We start from the raw sequence: 19,950 nt of genomic DNA, 5'->3' as shown, positions 1-19,950 counted from the left end.
ATTTATAGCACTGCCTGTTCAACCCCTGCAGATCAATGAAGGTACTGATCTGAAACCGTTGGGGGAAATAGGGGAGAACAGAGCTCCATGGCACGGGATGCAGAGTGGACCTTGGGGCTGGGCTCTGTCTCCTGGAATTGATTAATGGCAGCCAGAGTCCAGCCACCTCTTTAAACTGGCACTTGTTAAAGGACACCTTATCACCTCCAGACTGCCTTTTTCTGGTGCCAGCACACGTCTTCGTGCAGTGAACTGGCTCCAGGAACAACCTTTATTTTTCAGCACTGCTTGCTCCCACTCCAGTTCACCGTGCAGTCCTGCTCATGCTGTGCCGGTGTGGGGAGGGAGGCCTCTTCCCCTCCCTGCCGTGCCAGCTTGAAGTGTTCACTGGGCTGTAATGCTACGTAGTAAACCGATTTTTCTTGAAGTAATTGATCTGCTTCCCGTTTTGTTAGGATTAGCAGAGATTTTCTCTTTGGGAAAATAATTTCCCTTCATTTTACTGTGAAGTAATGACTGCTGTGCTATAGAGCCTCGCTCGTGTTTTTCAGCCAGTAAGGTCATTAGACACCGAGGCAATTAAGGAGAGCAGAGTGAACATGGATGACTCCTGGGGTCTGTGCGTGGGTACTGACCGTTACTCATCAGCAGCCCATCTTTCCTCATTAAGTATTGTCTGTTGCTGGATACTGCAGTGCAACTGTACTGAAGTGTGCGATGGGGCTGTTCAGAGAGCCTCCTGCCTGCTGAATTCAGGAACTATCATCAAACAAGCATTTGATTTTTGAAATGAATAGTCCTTTACGGTGCGTATCTCCTGTATGCAGGCAGTGGGTCAGGCATGAATGACTTGAAGAAGGGTATCTCCTTGCAGGTTTCTCTGCCTGTTCATTCTCTCCTCACCCTGCGGCACTTCTGGTTTGCACTGGTTTGCCATCACTGGAGGCTGGCCCTGCTCCAGAGGAGAACCGTTGTCCAAGAACCAGCCCTTTCTTGAAAAAAGGGGGAATACACTCCTTGTCTGAAGGCTTGTTCATCTGCCTGTTCACGCTGTGGGCATACAAATGTCAAACCTGCTGTGTTGGGGAAAATGGGAGAGCCTGAGCCCTGCGAGGGCGCTGCCTCCTCCCCGGGAAGCCCGCTGCTCCCATCCCGCTCTGCCTGGCTGCCTCTGGGTCTGTGCTGGGGCCCTGTGCAGCTCTCACGGGCTTCTGTGAGGTCTCCAACCACCACAGCCTGTTGGAGACTTCAACAGGGACTGCAGAAAGCCTAAAGGGAAGGAAGAGCCTGAGATTTCAGCCCCTGTGAAACGGTCCGGGGCTATACAGGCCTTGTGTTCTTTGCATGCTTTGGTTATCCCAGGCATCAGTCATGGGATCTGCTCTGGACTGTCTCGTGACCCTCCAGGCTTCCCACTTTCCCCTGCCGCCTCCCCACAACACCCAGAGATGTTTGATGTGGGTGCTGCCACGGATGTGACTCTGGCACTGCAAGGGAGGTTCCTGCACTTGGAGGGAAGGGGTGAAATGCACCTGGTGCTTCACTGCCACTGAAACAAAGGGTTCCTTTGCCTACGCAGGACACCGTCCCTGGGAGGGCTGTTTGCAGTCTGGGTCTTCTCACCTGCAGCTGAGATCGTTTCTCAGGGATGCCTGGCCTGTGCATCTCACAGATCTCACAGGGGCAGGATTTGAGCTGGAGAGTGGCAAACTATCACTACATTCATCCCTGCTAATAGATCTAGAGCCTAATGCCACCTTTTCAACCCCCTCCAGCTGTGTAACTGCTTTGGTCAAGCCTGGGCAGAGACCTGTGCTGGAGGGTGCTCTGCCTGTGTTCAGTTCCTCATCAGGGCTCTTCACTCTCCGTTGAAGAGGACCCTCTCTGTTCCTGTCGCTCAGCTTCTTCATCCATGTTGTAGAACGGTTTCCCTCAGGGGAGCAACTTCAGCTTCCTGAGGGAGATGTCTTCTGTTCTAATGAGCACCCTTGGGGCTTGACTGAAGTTTTGGGGGTATGCAGTTACTGTCAAAACTTTAGGGGTTTTTTTAATTGCTTGTACCTGTCCCCAGTCATACTGATATTCTGCAGCAGCCTCTTTGAGAGATAACACAGTTCCTTTGCCTGATCAGTAAGACTTTTTGCTCCACCATATTCCACTGTAGTGAACGGAAGGTCACTCAATGACAACAGTGAGATCTTTGAATATTTATCTGATCTCCAGCAGGAGGACAGTTTACTCTCTTGCTTTTGGTTTCAGGTTTTTCCAATTTGAAATTGGAGAATGTCAGCCTAATTCCAGCTGAATCTCACCTGGTTCCCCAGCATGAATTTAAGAGGAGACATGGCTGACATCACGAAAGGAGAGTTACTATGGCTGCCTCATCCATCAGCCCTGAAGGGCTCTCTTTGACATGCTGCTAGATTTGAAATATCTTCTCTCTGAGCATGTCAGTGACAAGCAAGAGTGCAAGATTCACCAGAAAATCCTGCTGGAGATCTGCCTTCCTGGGAATTTAGACCCATAATAGATTCATGTGCACTGAATGACTGAAGTTCCCAAGGCAGCAGATCTGAGATGATCTCAGGGCTTTTTTTCAGGATTTGGGATGTGCTGAGGTCAATCTCCATCTCCAGTGACACTTACAAAGCTTCTTGCTGCCAGACCAAGGCTGGTGCTCCCCTTCAGATGTGTTCTTGATCATATAGCAGAGACTCACACTGAATGCCCCTTCCCCATCCTCACTACTGTTAAGGACAACCAGGAATGTATGAGAACACCATAAAAGAGAAGATCTCCATTCACTAAAGCAGAAGTCTCTGCCCTCTAAAGTATTTGTTCTTCCATCTCCCTGTGATTTTTTCAGGCTTTCCCACCCAGCCTGCTGACTCTTAAAGCCACTATTCCTTCTTTCCTTGGGACCTGATCTCACAGGGGCCTCTCAATACAGTGCTTCTGTGTCTGCCTTCTGAGCTCAAAACTACATGGACTCTATGATGAAGGCTGCCTTTTTGTTGTTTTCCTGGTAAATGACCAGTAAGACACTGAATTCTTGTTAAAGGTCATTTATGAGTTCTGATAAATCAAGGGCGTAATCAACTTTCTCTTTTTTCCTCTAACATGGTACTTCCAGAGAGGTCTGCTTGTGCTAGCTGGGTAAGTTCAGTGAGCAGTTGTTTTGAAAAGTAATCTTAGTATTGTCAGTCATGACAATGAGAGGCATAAAAATACTACAGAGCACTAGGACGGCCAGTTTGGAACTAATAATTGCTTTCTTGGCTTGCAGACAACCCTGTTCCCAACTACCCTGGGTTATAATAGCATTTTGTCAGGGTGGTTAATCAGAAATGGAAAAATACAGCACAACTAATCTCCAGGGCTGCCAAGTAAGATGTGTACATGTGATATTGAAAGACCTGGAACTTCCCGGGCGAGGGACCATCTAGTTCAGAAAGGTGCCTGAGAATTATGGAAACCTACTGCCTTGTCAGTGTGCCGACACTCCTCGCCCTTTGGGTACAGGCTCACCCTGCACCATGAGCTCTCGTGGGGCCACCGAGATTGTTCTGTGCTCGTGTTCCCTTTCAACACCTGTAATTTAAAGGCAAGAGCAGCTGAGTACACACCGGATGCATAAAGAATAAATACCATCGGAAGCGCCCCTCTCTGTCTAGTCTGACAGGTTCCACAATTGGGCTGTCACTTCCATAGCAGGTTGTCCCAGATCAAAGAGCTTGTTCTGTTCCCTGGCCACAGGTTTTTTAGGACAGGGCTACAGCACCAAGTACATGTCCTGCTTGTAACTTAACACCCAGCAATTATTTATGAACTTTCTTTTGGGGAGAGTTTGCCTGGTTCAGAGGAAATAGTCCATTTTTACTAGAAGCCTGGCAGGCAGGTGTTTCCTCTGATACCTAGGAAAACCCAGAATCTGACAAACTGAACAATCACCCAAACACAAGATTAATGCTAAATATCAGGCCTTTTACATATACTTATTGTTCTCTAACCTTTTGAGCAGCCAGAGTGACTGAAGGTACCTTGATTTAAAGATAGGACTGTATAAACAGCCCATGTCTGGTCTTGAGCATGAACTGGTGTGGAGAAAAATCATTGTGCTGGAAAGTAACTGAAAACTTTCCAGAGAGCAGCAGTTTTCTGTGGCTGTGAAATATGGGAAATAGGGAGTTGGGATAAATTAAGCTATTAATTAGGCTTACTGTAGATATGCCTTCTGTTACCAAAACTGCCACGCAGGTAATGAAGAGATGGTGGATGTGCTATTTTGATCCTGGGAGAGAAAACAAAGGTGCTGCAAGCTGTTGCTTTTTGCACGTTAGGTGAAGGGGACTTGAAGGCTCCTGGATGCAGATCTGTCATGACAACATAAAAGAAATCTTCCTCCAGCAGCTGCTCTGCCTAGGCGTTCATCTACTTGAGAAACGAATGACAAACTAAAAGCAATGCCTTGTGCTCTTCCCTGGCTGTTCAGTGCATATTTTGGAGGAACAATTAATTTACTGTCTTAACAACTAGAAATAGCTGGAGGGAATTCCAGCTCACCTGAGGGAGTCAGGCTGCTGCCCCCACAGCCTTTTGCCAGCTCCCCTCGCTGGCTACAGCTCTCAGCTGTGTGCTGCCACCCTCACGTCCCCGGGATATGTTTGTAAAGCCACCAAATGATGCAAAACCTCCCATTTCCTCAAGGACAAAATGAAGCACTAGACCAGTGGGTGGTGTGGACGAAGAGCAAATACAGCCAGGATACTCATGTCTTGCTGGTGTCTGCCTCAGTGCCTGGAGCAGTGTAACAAGCCCTGGCAGCTGTGGCACGAGGACAAAGCCCTGGGTACGGTTTGGAGGCCTGCTCAGGCGTTGGGTCAGTGGTGACTTTACAAGACTGGGGCTACCTGCGTGAAGGTAGGCTCTGTTCACCTTCGTTTGTGCACTCACTGATGCTGGTTGAACTCTGGAGAAATACATACATAGGTAAATAAAATAAATGCCCGTAACAGAAATATTCTGCTGGTAGGGAATAATACTGATGGATTTGCCTTTACCCTGGGGGGCTCAGAGAACATTTACAGACTGTCCTCTGAGATCCACCAACCAAAATTCAGGCTCTTTTAGTTTAGCCTCTAGGGCTGTAATCTGGCCTTTGCTGTGTAAGTCACAGCATGACATTTTGCCGATCTTGTAATCGCAAGGCAGCAGTCTGTGGTAATGTCAGGCTGAAAAGGTTAAACCCCGTTTGCCTTTTTACCATTGTTCAGCTCCAAGTCATTCCCTTACTGAGGAACGGAGAGAGGCTGGCTTTTATGGGGGAGCACTTTGTGGCCTCAGTTTCAGCTCTCACATCTGGGGCACTGGGGCCTGACCTGCCCAGGCAGGACTGTGGCCAGAGCATAAGATTTTGTGCCAGTCTCTTGTTGCCTAGTGAGGCTTAGGGTAGCAGGCTTGCACCGTTCTCCCAGTCTCCTTAGGAGTAGCCCCTGAATTCTGTTGAGGGGATCCAATAACAGACATTAGGCACATTGTTGACCTGAATGCCACCCACACTAAATGAAATATCTACTCCAGAATACAGATATTTAAAAAAATACCCACCTAAAGTCATTGAAACATAATTATTAAAACCTTTTATGTTACTCTACAATACAATGTAAATTGTTCCTTTCAATTAAATTTTGAAATACACTAGATTACATCATTTAAATAATCGCAAACTTTTAAGTTCACTATTAGTGGTAGCAGAGCTATATTTACATACACTTCTGAGATACTTCAGATGCAGCGTTATGTTCCAGTCCCTAAGTCAGTTAAATAACAGACTTTCCGTGGGGGGCATACTGCTCTTCCACAGGTTCTACACATATTTGGGCTGTATGTGTCAGAAAGCAAAAGCTCCTTTCATTCTTGTTTACTTTTTTTTGCTGTGTGCATGCAGCTGAATTTGAACAAATTGATACCTACTTGATTTGGATTAAAGACAAAAGACCGTTCTTTTTAAACAAGTATTTTGACTGAATCTACAGAGGTGAATAATGAAATACAGTCCTTAGGAGTAGCGGTGGAAAACAATTTTCTCCATCTTTCATCCTCTGTTGCATAATACTGCACCTAATTTTGACCCTGACTTTACCTAATGCTGATGAAATATAGTCAATGGTGGAAACCTCTCTCATATTTTCAAGACTGGCTTTCAACACGATCCATGCAATGTCAAGCATCATACATCATTCTCCTGCAGTGCAATATTAACAAGTTAATTTTTCCTCCAGAGATCTGCTCCTCGAGGGAAGCCCATCTCTGTACATACATCAGCCACAAACAGGTTATGAGTCCTGAGGCTGGAGACTGGCATTAGGCTGTGATGCTTGCTTCCAGTGCTGCTAAGAGTCTTGGTGGGCCAGGCTCCTCCTTGTGCTGTCCATGGAGCAGAGCAAGTTCACGCCACTGTGGCTCTCGATGGTCCTTGCGTGTGGCACTGGTCAAGCCAAGTCTCCCTGCGTGCTGCCCGTGCAGGACTCAGGGCCTGGTGTGAGGGGTGCTGATCATGATATTGGGCAGTGCGTTCCGCCGCTTCTTCCAGGAGCCCAGCTCCCTCGAGTACCGCCTGATCTGCCTGAACCAGTGGTGAGTCCGTGCCCGGTCACTGTCCCGGAACACAAATGCCTCTCGCCTGATCTCAATGAGTTCAAAAGTGTCATCGCAGTCGGGATCAGTGGAGACGATGCAATTACTCAGCCTCAAGGGCTCCCTGAGCAAATGGAACTTCCCATTATTTTTGTCCCTGATGAGTACCAGCACAGCGTCCTTCACGGGCCCCAGCTCAGCTGACTCCAGGCTGGACTCGGACACGCGCTTCATGTTCACCAGGAGGAGGACCTGCATGTTCTGGAACTTCAGGGTCTTGCTGCCTTTCTTCACCCACTGGCCATCGGGGGGCTGGGCCAGCTGCAGAGACCCCTCCATCACAAATCGTGTCTCCTCCCGCAGCCAGCCTACAGTTTTGAGGGCAGTTTCTCTCATCTCAATATTGATGACTTCCCTCTTCTTCTTGCTGTCCTGGCGAAAGGATCGGAGGGTCCACGTGTTCCCCTCCTGCTTGGTTTTCATGTTGATGTGCTCCAGGTGCGACTCGATGCGGCTCTTGGCCTCCCGCAGGCTGCCATGATCTGGGTGGTACTCGGTGGTGGCCTTGATGATTCTGCTGAGCAGCAGTGGGTACTTGGTGACTCTTTGCAAAGGGGCCATCAGGAAGGACCTCAAGTTCATCCGCCGCAATGCTGTGTTGTCATTCTGAGAGACATTGAGGAATATTCTGCAGGGATTTAAGAAGAGAGAATAAAACGGTGGCTGTACTGTCAGCAGATGCTGCAATCCCAAATGCAAATGAACAGTGTAGTACTGACAGCTGCTGGGCACTGCAGCCCCCACTCTGGTTTTAACAGCCTTGTGAATTCTGTCTTCTCAAAAACTAACAACTTCTGCAGCTGTGCTCAGCTGCAGCACAGTGATGAGGTGCCTGGGCCACTTGCACGTAACATCCTAGCAGTCTTCTATTAAAGCTTTGTAAAGCAATGAGGGTGTGATCTTTGGTACACACTGACGTAGGCCTGAGGCAGATGCATCAGCTTATATCAGATTACATTAATTCGTAGCTCCTTTCATCATTAGATTACAGAGCACTCCAAATAAGAATTTAGTACTGTCATCATTTTAAGCTGTTGCAGTGGAAAAAGAAGTGACTCGACTGACGTTGCCAAATAAGCCAGGGGTAGGAACAGGAAACACATTCAAGTCCTGCAGGCTTCACACAGTGGCCTTCCCCCGTGGAAATCCAAACCATGCTCTGGCACAGGGACCGAGAGCCATTCTCAGCTGAGCGTCATTTGGTGGCAGTTCAGGGCAGCAGTCAGTGGGCAAACACCGCTACCACGAAAGACGCTATACAGCTGGGGACCAACTGCCTGCCTCAGGGGAGATGTCAAGGACTGAGTATCTTTTGGAGAATAAATTACTCTCCTCACCCCAAGACAGAGCAGCTCATCACTGAAGAACATGAGCATCAAAACTCTGATCTAGTTGAGCTGACAAAGGCTCCACCCTCAGCCTGGTGCCTTCCTGTCCCCAAAGCCTGCAAGAATACGCTCAGCCTTTTTCTCACCTGAGCAACTCTTTCTCCTTCTCCAGTGCGTTGAGCATATTCACGGATGAAGACTGCTGAAGACAGTAGGTCTGAAAGGCTGGCAGCATGTTGACGAACTCTAGAAATACTTCGCCGATGCACACGGTCATCAGGTCATCATCACCCTGCAAGCACACAGTACAGCCCCTGCTGGGTTAGCTCAGCACAGGCACGAGCACGCAGCCTGCGCTCAGTCCTACCAGCACGAGCCTACTGCGGGATCCGGTGGACACCGGGTCAAAGGGGAAACTGGGCTCACCCTTCCTGGTGGAAAGGCAGTCCCCACAGGACTAGGGGGAAGCGGTGTGTGGGGAGGGGAAGGAAAGCTGGTCTAACTGCTTGCATACACATAAAGACCCATCTTCTCTGCTTCTGGGGGCTCAGCCAGCTCACCAGAACAGGGGCGCAAAGGCCAGAGTGAGCCTGCTAGTCAGGAGGGTGTGCTGGGGCCCTTCTTGCTGGCAGGTCTGCCCCAAGGCCAGTGCAGAAGTGCGTAAACTAACAGAGCATTTAGGAGCAAATGGGCAGGGGAGGCATCTAACTCAGGTAGCAGACATGGCACTTAACAACTTCTGCACTTGTTCCCAGCAACTAGCCTGGCTCAGAAGCAGTCTCCTTCAGTTGCACTCTTACTGGCTGTGATGCCTAAATGAAAAATAAATTTAATGGTAAAATTGTTCTCCGATTCCTGGATGCATAATAAAATAAGGGAATAGTAAGAATCTGGTGCCGCATAACGCACTCAGCTTTGTTGAGGTGTATGCTGACATGCTTTGCAATCACTACTGATTTCAGCTGCAAGAGAGGGAGCAGTTCTCGGGCTGCTGGTGGCTTTTTGGTGCAGTACTGAGCTCTGACTGCAAAGACAACATGGAAGAGGAGATAGGGAAACCCACGGCTGTTTGTAAAGGCCGTTGTCTCAGTAAATTATTCACAGGGACATCACGCCCGCAGTGCACATCTGTCTTCATTGTGCCAGGTGCATGAGAGTGGTTGTCAAAGCTGCCAGTTTTTGAGACATGTGTCACTCAGTCTGACATGCAGGGTTTCGGAGAGGGAGAGGAGGGATGTTCCTAGAGAACAAAACATCCTGGTGAAACCGAAACAGCAATTAAGTCGGTTTTGGTTTCTTGAAGAAAGGAGGGTGTGGAGCTGTTTTTACTTCCTTTGCAGTAATTGTCTGCTGCTCTAGTCTTATTTCTGGTTTTCTGCCCTCTGACCACCACGCTGCAGGGGCAGGGAAGTTCCTTGTACAAGGCAGGGTACCAGTAGAGGCAACTGGTACACAGAGCTGTAAGGGCCAGTTGTTGCCAGAGCAGGGAGCAGCCCATGCTGCCTGGCCTCACAGCCAGCCTAGAGGCAAACTGCAGCCCAAGGCAAATACAACAAGCCAGCCTGAAGAAACCCAACTCAGGGTTGCAGAAGCGTGGCCTGTGAGCCAGACCAAGCTGAGCTCTTTGCTCCGACGGTCACACTCTTATCAGTGTCCAGTGTCCAAGCTAACTGGCTTAAAGCTAACTTAGGTAATGGGACGGTTAGGTCCTGGTAAGGGGATAAATGAGCTAGACTGCTGATGGCCTGTTAGTATCAGCAGCATCACCACAGCAGAGTGAGGCCAGCAGCCATGATCTGGCACAGGTCTACTGAAATCACTGGTTTACAATAGCTGGGGAGCAAGGGACTAGGCAGATGACCAGAACCCAGGAGTCCTACCTCCTGATCCTCTGCTCCACCTATGCTGCCTCACTAATACAAAACCTATGCCTGTCTGCCCATCCTGGCCCCTTTAGAGCACACAGCATCATACCTGGTCAAAGGCCTGATCGATCTCTTCCTGGAGTATCTCCAGGAAGTTCTCGTTGAGGTCGATGAGCTCCTGGATGTTGCTGAAGATGCCCAGGAGCTGCTCCTGGCTCAGCAGCCCAGCTGCCTGCATGGGGAGGTAGAACTCCTCTTTGATGATGCGCAGGTCCTCTCCATAGCTGGCTTCTGTGTTGACAAACTCCAGCACAGACTCCTTGCGCTCCGTCCTGCGTTTGCGGCACTTCTCACAGAGGTCAGCCCGCCTCTGATTGCAGTTCTGCATGTCCGTCTCTACGGGAAGGTCCCTTTCTCCACAGTCGGTGCAGGGACGATGGGCGTCCCAGGCCTGCAGGGAGCTCAGCGTTTCAGATGCCCTGTTCCTCCACTTTCTGGCTGGCATCTGGCCAATGCCACTATCTGCCCTCTCCACATCGGCTGACTTGGTCCGTGTGGCCTCGCTGGGATCCAGGTCATCCCGGACATCGTTCACACCAACAATCCCGCTGTCCGTGCTCAGGCTGCTGACGTTGCTCCAGTGATGTCTGGAGCGGAGAGAGCCACGTGGAGCACGGTGGGTCTCATCGAAGCTGCCACCATGGCCAAGGTTGGCTTTTGCTACCACTGGACCTGAGAACAGACACAAATCATTACAGGCACTGCCAGCTGCACAGAGGTCACCTGGGGAGCTCAAGCTGGCACAGCCATGGGTGGTAGGACGTCTGCAGGGGGGCAGATCTGGTGAAAGCAGGGCTGTTAGCCCTCCTCCCCTCCTGTTTTGCTGTTGGGAAGGGCAGGGGTTTCCAGATGAAGCCTAGGGACTGTCATACCTGTACAGCCCACAGCTGTCAACTCATCTGGGCACTCTCTTCCCTGCCATTTGCCAGGCAGGGACAGAGACACAGCAGAGTAGATCCTGATTTCTTGCACACCTGGGTTAAACCCTGAATGCTTCCCTCTCCCACAGCAGAGCTACTCCATATTTACACCAGCATAGCAGGGCTCAGCAGCTGGCCCATCAACCCCCTCTGAGCATGCAGAATGTGGGTACCGTAGTCTCGCTCCTGCCGGCGCTTCTGTGCATGTTGCCGTGCTGCAGCTGCAATCTTCAGCTCCAGTTGCTTCCTCTTCACCGAGTCTGTCGGCATAGGGTCACTGAAGTGCGGCCGCAGCCGGCACTCCCGCTGGGCCTTGGCACCATCCGTGCTCTCATGGACGATGTCGGAGCTGGATCGGCGGCAGCCAGGACTGGGGGTCTGCAAGAAAAGCAAGTGGGTTTGGAGCAAGGAGGTGGTCAAAGTAGTGCTGGTTTGCAGTCACTGGACTTCAGTTGCTAAAGGAGGGAAAAATCAACTCATCAGTGGTGGAATTGTAAATGCAGCTCTGATCATTAGGAAATCTGTCCCCCCAGGTCCCTCTGTCTTGCTTAGTCCTAACAACAAGAACTCCTCTCCCTCTGTTATTGTTTATCTCTGAGTACAGTGGCTTCATGGTGGCTGGATCATGACTGTCAAATAACCATGAAGAGGTCAACAGCATAGTCCCGGCTAAGGGCCTAAACAGGGGGCTAAGCCTGTTCTCCAGGGATCTGAGCTAGCTTGCCTCTGTTCTGTGAACATTTCAGTGCTGGAGGGTCAGAAACTCGAGCCTCTATGTCCTACCTACATCAGTGGTTTGACCAACTAGGGACTAGGAGAGAGTCTGTCTGATCTGGGCAGCCCAGCAATGAGGGGTCATGGCACAGTGAAATCTGTAAAGCAATAACTTATTGCTGAACTCCCTGCAAGAGATGCAGCAACAGATAAGCAGGGGCACAACACTGTTTCATTAACTGTAATAAAAAAGGCACTAGAAATGCTTCTAACAGAGTTTAATCCCTCATAGGAGTTGGTGTGATTTCAGATCCCAGTCTCCCAGTCTGCCTAGTTCCTATAACAAAGGGATTCTTCAGAGCTTCTGAGAAAAAAAAAATCCTAAACACATGCTCAAGATGAGAGGGGAATTTCTCTCCCTTACATTCCCTGCAGTTGGAGTGTCACTGGATGTCTCATTGCTTGGCTTGTCCTCCCAGGTCTCTGTTGCCATGGACATCGCTGTGGGCTGCTGGCTGTCCTCTGGAGGCAGGAGATCAGCTTCCCTCAGATCACACTGTCCCTTGGAGGAGGGTTTGGCAGCAGTCTCGGCATTGCAGCTGCGGGAGAAGAAGCAGACAGATGAACATCACGTATGCAGTCCACCTGCCGTTCCTGACACAGATGAGACTGAGCAGCAAGCCCAGGATCGAACAACCGGCCGAAACAGTTCAGGGAAAGTGCAGGCAGTGGTCTAGACTGGTCAGCATGGATGGCTGCACGTGTGTGTCAGGGGCTCTAAATGCAGCTCACTTACAGCAGTGCAAATTGGGTAATGCACTCATGCCAGCATCAGTCTGGGATATCAGGTCTTGAGCGTTCACAGGGCATTTTTGTGTCCACAAAACATGAGGTTGTCACACAGAGACCAGAAAAACCTCTTTGTAAGCGGGCCATATCCATATTTGCTGCTATTTAAAGAGATGTTGTCACCACAGAAACCATATTGCTTATCTGGAAGAAAATCATCTGCTAAAAACCATAATACTTTGACGAGATTAGAGGATTAAAGGAACTTTCCCTCTGTTTTTCATCTCATATGATCCCAAGCCCATTGAAAACACTGGAAAGATTCCCTCTGCTTCCAATGAACCCAGGATCAGGCCTTTTAGTGCCCTTAAGAGTCCTGAAAAGACTGGCAGAGACTGTTCTCACTTTGCAATTCTGGGATGCTCTTATTCATGGCTGTCTGGTGCTAACAAGGGCCTGGCCTGGCTGATAGAGGCAGCCTGTTCCAGCCCCACGTTCCCTTATCTGTAGACACCACCACCTCTCCAGACAGGCAGTCTGGTGCAAAACCACTGACTTGACAGAGTAGTTGATAGGCTGTAGTTTGTGATACTACTTGTAATATATATATATATTTTTTTTTTTTTTTTTAACAGACTCTCTAAGACACCTTATTTTTATGCATAATGAAACCTGCTGGGAATAATATTAATTTTTTCATTTTGGGTTTACTTAATTTTTATGGGCTTGGATTCCTTTAAGAGGAAAGGTTGTGAAGACTTGATATGGATGCTTGTACATACAGGAAGCCAGTGTCTGGAACATATTTCAGTTTATGCATGTATTTTATGCTTAACAAAAATATCCTATGACAAAAATCTGCCTCTTCTTAGAGGCTTCACTTGTGAACTTGTGCTGGTAGGTCATACTGCTAATGTGCAATTTCAACACTGTCAGCTACAAGCAAACACATGAAACAGATGGGCATTTTCCTTACAATGAATGACAGTTGGCTCTGATAACAAACCATCAGCCAGTACTGAAATCACTGAAGAGGGAACAAATCTCCCAGAACACAAACTGGCTCTGTTGTCAGGCCAGAAAAGTTGGTTTGCAACTTTACAGCTGATGCTTTTTCATCTTCCTCCATTTATGGTTCCAGGTCCCAGCTGACACTACCAGAGGATATACCAACTTAAAAAGAGTTTAGCCGTGGCTGCACAGCAATGGCATAGTGCTAACAACAGGCTCCTGGCTTTTACATTTTGCTGTGCTAACTCCCTGCCATGCAGATCTGGAAGCACCACTTCACCCCTCCAGGCCTCTTGTCCCCAGCCTGTAGAACAGGGATTCCAAGACCAGTGCTGTCACGGAGCAGTCTGTAGCACAGACCACACCAGCCCCCTTACAGGCTTGCAGTAAGAGCAGCGCAGGCACACAGCAAGGCTGTGATCCCACCATGGTACGGTCTTGGCCTGGTCAGCTTAAGAGGTTCCTGTCTCCTTCCTCCCTCCTGTCCCCAGCCACATTCAGGGTACCACTCCTTCAGCCAGTCCAGTGTAACTGTGTGGCCACAATCTAAAATCAGTCTTGAAATGATCTGGGTTTAAAAAAATATCCTCCCTCATGTATTCCCCGCCAGATCATTTAATCAGTGTTTCACTGAGTTGGGTAAAGTATCAACAGTTCAGCTGGGCACACCTGTGGGAGGGAAGGCAGAGGTTAAGGACAAAGAAAGCTCTTGAAGAGGATCTGCCAGTGCTGGAAAACCGGCATTTTCAAAAGCTGCTCCTGCTCAGTTTCTGGTTGAAACATGCAGAAAGAAGGGACCATGCTGGGGCACAGAGAGACAATGGGATGTGTCCAAGGTGAGCAGCAGAGCTCAGAAATGGAATATTATCTTCTCTTCTTGATCACACCCTTCCACCACAGAAACGATACTCTCAGTGAGAAGCTGAGCTTTCATTTGTCATTTTTACAGTGTTTCGAGATCATCCACTTAAACATGGGAAGTACTCCAGAGTATTACCGCTCCTCTAAGAGAAGCTGACAGCACACCTCTGCTGACAAGGTCTGCAGACAAGATGCCACTGCTTATTGTGGTTCCCATAACCTAATAGGGATATTTTAAAAAAACCTCCAGATGTGACCTGCAGTGGGAATAAGAGCCAGTACTACCAAGAGAGCTGAGCTAAGGAAGTGTGACTGGAGATTGAGAAAATTCAACCCACCCCATGGCTGGTCAGCTAGAGGTAAGAAAGGCAATGATGCAGAGCCCACATTGTGTGAAAGGAGATTTCTTCATCCCTGGTTTAACTGCTCTACTTCTAGTTTTGATTAGATCCCTCCTGCACGATGTACTGGCCATGCAGTGGTGGGGCCACTGCTGCTCCCCAGAGCAGTCGCTGTGCATCGTACCACAGGGAGGATACAGGCAGCTCTGTAGAACCACATCTTAGGGCTGCTTCTTTAACCTTTGCCCCTGTCTTAGGAGGAAGAAGGAACATCGCCAAGAAAATGGGGTATTGCCCCTCCCTCCAGTCCCCTTCCCCAGAAAAGATCTGGGCTGCCAACAGGTCCACACCAATGCCTGCTCAAGTAGTCCCTTGTGCTCACACAGAGCTGCAGAAGGGGGGACTCTGGCATGTTTCCTTCTGAGGGATCAAATCACTTACTGGGATAAAATTTTTATACCTGGGGTTTGTGTCAGTTTCCCCTGTTCTCAGCAAGACAGATGACGTGCCTGGGCCAGCACAAGGAGGACAGGTTTTTTTCTGAATGTCCTTTTAAACCTCTGGGACATCATTTCTGAATCTCATGGAAGCAGAGGCACTGGGTGTGTGGCATAAAACCAGAAATGCACCTGCTTTCCTGCACGGTCTCTATGGGCCTCTTCATGGTTGTATCATTGTCCAGGACAGCAGTTCTCAGTTCCTGACTCTTATGTTCCTGACTCTTTCTGACTAATGGAAACATTTTTGACCACTCCTTCCTTCCTGGCACCTGCCTTCCAGACTGGGAATCCTCTTCTATGGGAAGTTGTTACTGTACCCACCATGCCAGTTTCATCACAAATGCACCCCATCACTTTTTGGGAAGCTTTCTTTCTTAGTCATGTCCTTTGCTTCCTTCTGCAGGTTTTTGTTGTCACCTTGTCCCCCATTTCATAGACAGGAACCCCAGGTCCTTACACATCCTTATCTGAACATTTCATTGCTTTAACTAGTTCAGAATGTAGACTATATATTGAAATGTGTACAGGATTTCCACCCAGATCTCAACATCCCTTCCCCACCAGGACTACAACCTTAGAGAAAGGTATCCAGTGATCCATGAGGGATCTAAAGCCACCATAATTATGAAGTAGAGAATCAAATCTTCACTGATGAAATATTAAGCCATCTAAATGAGTATTGAGTAATTAACTATGAATTACTAGGGAGGCAATTAACTTATCAGTCAAAACTGCTTTGTAAAACTGCAACACTTACACAGAAGCACTAGAAAGAGAAGACAATTTCAGCTACCTTATTCTGTGATGCTCCATCACAACATATCTATCAAAGGCTTGCTGAGCTCAGTATCTGTGCAAATGTGACCAAATCCCCAGCTTTCAGCTCATTTAATTTGAGACTTAGAAAAAATGTTGTCTGGATGTCAGCAGTCATAATTCAGGACCCAAAACATCCAGTCAAAAAGTCTCCCACCTCTGCAGTGAGAATCAGCTTGAGTTATAAATGAGTATTCAGGTACTTCACGTCTTGAGTGAAAATGATGGAAAAATTGAGAAATTTCCAGATAAAACTGGAGTTTCCCACTAACTAGTACTTTGGCCCTGACAACAGATTTGTTTTCCTCCTGTCAGCCTGAAGAAATGACAGCCTTTACCATTAATTGTTATTAACATGGAAAACAGGCCAGGGTGGTTCCTTCACATGAAACAACCTCTCTAATACTGGAACCACTGTCATTTTCATTTTTAGATCAATTATCATTTCGGTGTTAATAAAATCACCTCATACATTTTAACAAGTCCAACTAGGGAGACTGAACACGTTCACAGAAACAAAAAACACTGTGGATATTATAAGCACAGAAACCACAATGAAACCATAAAGGCCCTGGGCAGAGGGTTTGGAGGCTGGGAGAGTAGTGGGAAGAAAGATCATACACACTACTTGTTTCCTGTGTACTGTGCTATGCAAGCACCCTGGGCTCCAGATATCAGTCAAACCTTTGATCTGCCTGGAGACAGGTGTTCTTAATGCTCTCACTCATCGTTTGTGCCATTCTGTGTATTTCACCTCACATCAATGATAAAAATAGCCTACTCAATGAAAATGGTTGCATACCATAGCTTTCTCATCTGTTTCTTCATCAGGTTTTCATACTCTAGAAAAGCACAAAGGCTGGGCTGGACATTTAGGGCTCTGACACCACCTACTTCCTTCAGGATTATAACGCTGCAGAAGTACTTCTGCTTGTCACTCTGGCTCTGTCTGCATGGGAGCTTCAGCTCCACAGTTCTTTCAGACGACTCTCACTCCTGTGCAAAAGTCACTATTGTCTTCTTTAAAACCTGAGTCCAATCTCAGAGCTCTAGCATTCCAGAAATACCAAGCCAGTGTATAAGGTGCCCTGGCATTTCATACACCACATCTGTGGACACTGGAAGCAGCCAGGAGCCAAGTCAAATGCAATTCTTGGCAAAACGAGTCCTGAAAACCAAGCATATGGAAACAAACCAGTCTACCAAGACTTACTCCTCCTTTTCCCATCAGCCTTATCTAGTGATAAAGACAGTGGTAACCGCCCCAAATTCCTAGCTTCCAGAGTTTTGCTGATCACTGTTGGGCCACCTGCCTGCATAGAAAGGGATCCCCATTTCTTTACCAGGAGGGAAGTGTCCAAAACCAGGAGAAAGCAGTCCTTGTGAACATCTGACCCAGAGAAGGGGAAAACCCTGGTTGGAGAAGAGGGAGGGAGGCTTTATGCAAGTATTTTCTCTCACTGCTTACACTGAGTTGGCAGAAGGACAGTACTTGCAAGTACTTTCACTCGCTGCCTGTGCTGGTCTCCAGAGGGTGGGTAAAGACTGGCAGCAGACATCTTGCTCTTATTTGTTTGCCAGTTCACTACATACAGGCAGCAAGTGAAAGCACTTGTTCCTGCATGTCATACTACCTAAATTCATGTCCTGCAGTGGCAGAACAGACTCTTTTCAAAGAAAATCATATTAATACTTTGCATTGCTCAGCTGTCCTCTACTTTTAACAGATTTTTTTTTTTTAAAAAAAAGACATTTCAACAATTTATTACAGAAATAAAATGGGTGGGAAATTGGGTGTCAGGACTACAAATGGCTGCTGTCCTGACAGGATTAAGATGTACAAAAATGCAAAGTCTAGATGAAAATGCTTTTTGATGTTTAATCGCACGCAAAGATGGAGATCAAGCTCAACAGTTTACAGACACGTCCATGTGGCTATCAGAGACCCTAAGATGAAAGGCTCTGCTAACAGCATATTTATGCTATGGGAGTTAAATGTACATATCAGGACAGGTATCAGATTGTTAACAAGGGAACTGCTTTCAGGTGACCCCAAAGAGCATGTTACCTTTTCTTAATAAGTTCCAGGGCTGAACCTATGAATTCATCCTTCATTTTTTGTAGCTTAGCTCCATAGCTGGATAAGTCTGTGGCTTCTAACAGCAGCGATGAACAGCAAGAGGACTGGGCTTCAGAAGGCAGTGACTGCCCTGCAAGGTGGAGGACATCATTTAACTGTCTTGTCTCTCCTTTCTGCTGCTCATCACTGAAGATCTCCTGCCCAGCTCTGTGTATTGCTACTGCCTGTAAAGGTGATCGTGGGATAGGGCTAGAGCAAATGGGAATTGGTGATCTATCCGGGCTGGAGATCTGGAAGGTTTTGTCCTTCACCTCAGGGCTGCTCATTCTGAAACCATCCCACGTGTCTGGATATTGGGAAAAGCCAACAGAGGTATGGTTTTCATGGAACACATCGTCATCCTCCTCCGCTGTGACAGTGGCTTCATTCACAGCTTTGGTCCCCAGAGCTTCTGGACAGACATTCTTATTGTTCTCCTCCTCCAGGGTCTGGTTTGCAGGCAGACCCTTATTCAAACACTCTGTTGGCCCACTGCTGCTGGCAGATGAATTTGCCTCCTTACTTCTCATTTGCCTGAATTCCTCAAAGGTGGGTATGTAGATCCTCCCTTTGCAGCGGCCTTTCTTGCTCTGTCCCAAGGTGGCTTTGACATCTGTCTCCTCACTATATTGTTCCAGGGTTTCTGCTGTTCTGGATTTGGCCATCTCATGGCTGTCCCCAGCATGCTGAAGGGGCAAATTAGGGGAGCTATTCTGCCTTCGAAGCTGAAGCCTCCTCTGAGCCTCCTGCTTGATATCTTCTGGACTGATGATCCTGTGTGCAAAACACAGTCTCTGCCTCCCTGTGAGGCTTTGCCTGAGAGCAGTATCTTCCACCAAAACCTTGCAGCAGTTGACAGCACAACCATTCTTGTACTGCCGGCACATCTGGCATTCAAAAAACTCCCGGGCCATCAGATCAGGCAGGGCCACCTGAGGACGCACTGGCTTACAGGGCTCTGCCACCTTATTGCTGTGCAGCCTCAGCTTCTCCTTCAGCTCCTTTTTGGCATCCCCATGTCGGGCTCTTTCCTCTGGAGAAGGGAAAAGCCACTGAGGCACTTTGGCAAAGGGAGGGAGGAGCACATTCTGTGCCGACTGAGATGTCTGTTTAGCATGGAGAGAAAGGTTTTTCAGGGAGTCCGATGTGCTCTGTACTGGGGCCACATCCACACAACCTTCTGTCCACTGACTGCTGCCTCTATAGCGAAAGACGATCTCATTATCCAGGCTCCGGCAGTGAGAATACAGCCCAGAGTCAGCAACTGTTGCCCAGTGAAGGTTTTCCACGCTACGATACATCCGGTTCTCCACAGGACTGGCCAGAGGTGCCTTCCCTGTGTGGCAGGAGTCTAGAGTATGGAAGTCCCCAGAAAAAATATGACTGTCTAGGTTCTTTAGTGGATGCATGCTGCTAACCGAAAAATCCTTTAAGCCATGTTGTGCATAGAGCTGATTATTTTGGCAGCTCAAGATCACCCGGCAGTGTTCCTGTCTCTCATCAACACTGATGTATGTCATAGCAAATGCACATGGAGGCTCTAAGACAGTGGCGTCTAGGGGGAGAGGAGGGAGCTGGGGTGTCGCTTAGATGCCAGTCAATGTCCACAGACCACAGACAGCAAAGTGTGCTGCTGGGCACTCACATAAGAGAGTTCTCACATGGGTTGAGTCGCCATGCGTAGAAGACCTGTGAATGGAAGGAAAGATGAGTTACTGAAGCAGCCTGGTGACGACTCACAGGATGCAACAGCAGGTCTGCTTCCAGGGAACGCAGAAGCCAAACCCCAACAGCTTGGGTAGAAACAGAGCAGCATAACTAGATGAGCCACAGGGCTTAGGGCAGGGAATCTCTTCCATCACTAGCCAAGCCAATAGTGGCCTTACACTACCTATCTGAATTTGGAGAATTTTATCCTACCTACCCTCAG

At 48.2% G+C, this 19,950-nt stretch overlaps 1 protein-coding gene across 2 annotated transcripts in view; it reads right to left on the bottom strand.

Moving 5' to 3' along the window:
• Positions 1 to 5,643: 5,643 nt before the first annotated feature.
• The window catches only part of LOC141962800 (uncharacterized), a 47,503-nt gene continuing 33,196 nt past the window's right edge, over positions 5,644 to 19,950 (bottom strand). The window contains exons 3-9 of one of the 2 annotated variants that reach the window (XM_074911370.1): positions 18,886 to 19,709; positions 17,970 to 18,822; positions 12,008 to 12,182; positions 11,043 to 11,247; positions 9,999 to 10,621; positions 8,171 to 8,316; positions 5,644 to 7,324 (exon numbers count right to left, since the gene is read on the bottom strand). In XM_074911370.1, the coding sequence (XP_074767471.1) occupies positions 6,529 to 7,324; positions 8,171 to 8,316; positions 9,999 to 10,621; positions 11,043 to 11,247; positions 12,008 to 12,182; positions 17,970 to 18,822; positions 18,886 to 19,540 (3,453 nt within the window). In that variant the 5' untranslated portion in view covers positions 19,541 to 19,709 and the 3' untranslated portion in view covers positions 5,644 to 6,528. Of the gene's footprint in view, positions 7,325 to 8,170; positions 8,317 to 9,998; positions 10,622 to 11,042; positions 11,248 to 12,007; positions 12,183 to 17,969; positions 19,710 to 19,950 lie in introns of both variants that reach the window. The other variant, XM_074911369.1, reaches the window with a different exon arrangement.

The sequence above is a fragment of the Athene noctua genome, chromosome 7 (genome assembly GCF_965140245.1).
Source record: "Athene noctua chromosome 7, bAthNoc1.hap1.1, whole genome shotgun sequence".
In the NCBI taxonomy this organism is placed as follows: domain Eukaryota; kingdom Metazoa; phylum Chordata; class Aves; order Strigiformes; family Strigidae; genus Athene; species Athene noctua.
This window is presented reverse-complemented; position numbering and strand designations above follow the sequence as displayed.